This window comes from Cannabis sativa, chromosome 6 (genome assembly GCF_029168945.1).
Source record: "Cannabis sativa cultivar Pink pepper isolate KNU-18-1 chromosome 6, ASM2916894v1, whole genome shotgun sequence".
Lineage (NCBI taxonomy): Eukaryota > Viridiplantae > Streptophyta > Magnoliopsida > Rosales > Cannabaceae > Cannabis > Cannabis sativa.
The window spans coordinates 70,694,016-70,698,722 of record NC_083606.1 but is presented as its reverse complement, the minus strand read 5'-3'; the positions used below and the strand labels follow the sequence as shown (position 1 = coordinate 70,698,722).

The window sequence follows — 4,707 nt, the reverse complement described above, 5'->3', positions numbered from 1 at the left end:
TTCCAACTGTTATTTGTAGGTTCACTGCAAAAGCCACTAAGATGTTTGGTCGAAAAAAAAGGGCAAAATGTAGTGAATCATCTTCCCAAAAATAAGAAATTGACACGATATTTGTACTAGTTAGCTTTAGACTTTTAATTTTAGGCAATGCTTATTTTGTGTACAGTTTTTATTATTAAGGACTGAGCATATTTTGTAATGTATATTTTAACTTTATTATAATATAATTAGAATGTCTTTTGTACTTAATTTTGTTGTATAATTAAAATAATTTTTATTTCAAAAAAAATATTTATTCTTATAATTAGTTTATAATTGTTTCAATAAAAATTAATATATAATTAATCACTAAATAAAAAATTAATATATATTTAGATTTAAATAATATCTGAAGACGTAATTGGAGTATAATTCAAATAGGAAGACCTTACCTCTTCGGTTTTTATATAATAATCGAAGAGATAGCTACTTTTTCTCTTCGTTTATTATATCAAAACCGAAGAGAAAATGTACCTACGTCTTTGGTTTTTATATAACAACCGAAGATATAGGTCACTTTTCTCTTCGGTTTTTCTATAATAACTAAAGAGAAAAGGTACCTATCTCTTAAGTTATTATATAAAAACCGAAGAGAAAAGTGACCTATCTCTTCGCTTATTAAATAACAATCGAAGACATAGGTCCCCCTTATGTCTTCAGTATTTTAGAACATATGTCATCGCCTCAAATAACTTCGGTAGCGAATTTTAATAAATCGAAGATAAACTGACCTAAAAACCGAAGAGAAAGGCCCTTCTTCTAGTTGTGTATGGTCGATAGTATCGTACTACTTGACAGTATCACATCGGTATGGCTAGAGCATGACTAGCGTACCGAATAAATGTTGATATTATGGTCATTAGTACTATCGTACGAATGTTCTAGCGACTCAGCACTGTGTTGGACACGGGGTTAGGGCTATGATTGGGGGTATATGGGCGTCTGATCATAATCCGTGTTATTGCTATGTTATTGTTTATATTTTTCTTACTGAGTCTGTTGACTCAAAGTTGCTATTTCCATGTGTAGGTAAGGGCAAGGCTAAAGCTGAGCAACCATGAGAGCGAGCAGATGGAGATTGTACATGTCGGGACAGTTAGGCTTGGAGCGTACGATCTTTGGGACATCAGGCTTATTTTGTATAGTCGCTAGGCGACAGACTTTTATATATGTACAGTGAAACATTTAGAAACACTTTTGTAAACGGGATCCCGAAATTATATATGTAACCTATTTTATGTTTTTAATTAAATGACTAAAATTTTAATTAATCACGATTTTCGATAACTTCGTTGATTAGCAACGAGCTCCACAGTAAGTTAAAAATCACGTTAACATGCCTAAAATAGTTAAGGAGTTGCAATGAACACGGGAGAGAAATGAATAGCTTAATATAAAGATGATGATGAAAATAAATATAAAATGATAAAATGTCAAATAACGGGTAACTTGTGATTACAAAACAAATATAATATATTAAGTTTTTTTTATTTTATTTGTTACTTTTTTTAAAAAATAATATGAGGTGACATGATTTGACTATAAACATCACATCAATTTTTTTAAAACAAACATAATTAATAATAATAAAAAAAAGGGTATGCAAAATAACATGTGGCATTATTGGGCAGTAAAAGATAGTATAAACTGTATAATATTTTTTGTAATTTCTGCCGTATAAAAAATTAAAAAATTAAAAAATTTATATTTAATTTTTTAAAATGCAATATTTTGATCAGTGGGCTATAGGTCAGATTAATATTCATGGGTCCTCCCTAGTCACAACAAATTCAAATACAATCACTACGTACATATTAAGCTTATTCTCAATTCAATCTCATGCATATATATATGTAAATAAGAAAGAAGTACTACACGTATACTTGCTAGTAATAAAAATCACAAGAACTTAATCAATTAACGTAATAAAGTTCAAAACTTAATACAAATATATATATATATATATTATTCATTATTATTAGAAAGAACACAAGAACAAATTAATTACAATGAGGAATATATATTCTCTGATCAAGAAAAGAAATAGAAATAAGAAAAAGAAAAGCTTATGTTGATTCATATTACAAATTCTTTACTATATCCGGTAACAGAGCCAGTTCGTATGTTGTAAAAGAAATAATAGTCTTGATTATCATTGCATTGAAACCTAAGTACACCCTTCACAAAATGAATAGGCAAAAACTTCATTGTAATCAAATGTAAATTTAAGAAAGCTGAGGAGATCTCTATCACTTGTTCATTCCAACTATAATCATTCTTCATTATCAAAACCCTAAGCCCATCTTCCTTACTCAATTCACCAATAGCAGGATCAGATTTCCAGTAGAAAGGAATGAGCTTGGTTACATCACAGAAAATATTTCTTGGAAAATTTCTCAAGTTCTCATATTCCTCAGTACTTAGATCAAAACAACTAATCTCTAAATCAGAAGTACCTTGTTGTTGTGGAGTTCGAACAGCGTAAAAGAAGAGTAATTTCTCCCTATCTTTGTCTTTGAACATGAGTACGCGTTGGCCTTTTCGGAAATCGGGTTGTAGAGGTCTCCAATTTTGGTCACCAAGTTTGATAATCTCGTAACCCTTTTCAGAATTGATGACAAATTTAGTTTCACGGGTGCGGGGATCATAATAAAAGAAATTTCCGAAAACGTTTTCAGCTTGAGGAATAGGAAGATGGTGTTCTATTACTCCGGTTTTCGGGTTTCGAGCAAGGCACACACCATGATGATACTCTATTTTCAAGCCATTTTGGTTGTTTGGAATCTCCATGGATGGAAATAGAAGAAAAGATTATATGATTGTTGTTTATTTTCTTCTTTCTTGAACTGATGAACAAAACCACAAGAAATGCAAGAAAAGGAAGAAAATCATGATTTAGACAATATGCATGGATAAATTAAGAAAGAATTATAATATATGCAATAAATAAAACTATATATATATATATAATGTGAAAAAGAAAAAGTTATAAATTAATTAAGAAGAAATATTATACCTAGCTTGGATTTTCCAAATTTTCTTGACTTGCAAATTGTTAAGTTGAATGCACGTACAATTGAAAAGGAACTATATAGATAATTAACAAATAAAAGTTTTAATTAATTAACATATAATTAAGGTGATGATCATATTAACAATGAGAAAGCAATAGAATATATATGGTAGAGAAGAGAAGAGAACTTACATTGAATTGAAATTATTTGCTGTTAGAGATGATAATTATGCAGGTGATCTCTCTAATCTGATCTATTATACTGTGTGTTTGTTTATTTGTGATGAAAATAATTACTGGTCTCTCAACACTAATTCTACCCACTATTTATAATGTAAACACTTTAAAACCGCCACAAGATTTTTTTACTTTTTTTTTTTTTTAATTTTGCAAAATCATAGATAAAGGAAAAAAAAACACATTAATTATTTTTAACAATTAGACCATTATGATCTATTTTTTCATTAATATATTAATGAAAATTAAATTCGGAATCCATTTTCATTTTATTCTAATGTATGGGGAATAATAATTTTAACCTATTTATACAATTTCTTAGTAAACTTCCACATTTAAGTCACATGGCAATATTTGTTATAGTAATATCATTCTTGTAATTAATTAAATTTTCAAGACATTCGAAATAATTTATAGTACCAAAAATATAGATTTTGATATTATTCTAGATTATCACGCATATTTAAAATATTTCAAACTTATTTTTAGCACTGTAAACTACTTAAATTTCTTCAAAATTTATAGTGATCTTGATACTATAACTATAACAAACATATATTTATGAAAAACAAATTGAAAAAAAAAAAATATTTTTGTTTGTGTTTTCACACACGGAAGTTGCCTAGTTAAGAGACTGTAATAGGAAATTGATCATAATACTCTCCTAATACAATATTAATTTGCACGCGTAACCCTAATTATCAAACTATTTTTTGTTAGAAAAAAAAAGAACCATATACCTGTAATTAAATCAATTTTTTTAATGACAATTATTGCGATTATGTATAAGTAGTTTACAATAATAGAGTAAATAAGTGAGTGAATATCAAATTAAAAAATTCTCTATAGAGCATGTTTTACTAAGCCAATAACAACCTTATTAGCACTTCTGACCGTGACATAATGTAAATCTAAAATTTAATTGGGGAAGCAAAACAAATTTGATGTGGCAGAATATATTGAGCTAGCATAGACTGAAAAATTACTTTTTAAATTTAAAATAATAATTAATGCTACTAATGTATATGTGTTAAGACAGTACTATAAAAAAAGACCTTTAATGAAAATTTCTAGTCATAACACAACTTTTTTGTGACTAAATGACTTTTAGCTATAGCAAAAAGTTACTTGTGATAATATTTGGATAGAAGTTGTCACTAATTTGGTTTTAGTCACAATAAGTATTGTGACTACAAGTAGTGACAACAAATTGTGATTTTTGTGATTAATACTACTTTTATCCACAAATTTTTTAGTCACAACTTTTTTACTTTTAGTCACAACACTGTTGGAAATATTTTACCAGGATCTAGATTTACTAACAAGTATGTTTCATTTACATCCTAATATGAATTCTAAAACAATGAAATAAACACATATAAAGTTTAGGAAACCTTACATTGGGTGCAGCGGAATAT

General features: G+C 27.9%; 1 protein-coding gene across 1 annotated transcript; it reads right to left on the bottom strand.

Moving 5' to 3' along the window:
- Nucleotides 1–1,978: 1,978 nt before the first annotated feature.
- Nucleotides 1,979–3,234, bottom strand: LOC133038911 (uncharacterized). Its single transcript, XM_061117558.1, has 2 exons — nt 3,056–3,234; nt 1,979–2,885 (listed from the first exon to the last, which is right to left on the bottom strand). The coding sequence occupies exon 2, from the start codon at nt 2,827–2,829 to the stop codon at nt 2,116–2,118; it is 714 nt and encodes a 237-aa protein (XP_060973541.1). The 5' UTR covers nt 2,830–2,885; nt 3,056–3,234; the 3' UTR covers nt 1,979–2,115.
- Between the last annotated feature and the right edge of the window lie 1,473 nt (nt 3,235–4,707).

Coding starts and splice junctions, on each gene's coding strand:
- LOC133038911 (XM_061117558.1), bottom strand. CDS start 2,829: ATGGAGATTCCAAACAACCAAAATGGCTTGAAAATAGAGTATCATCAT.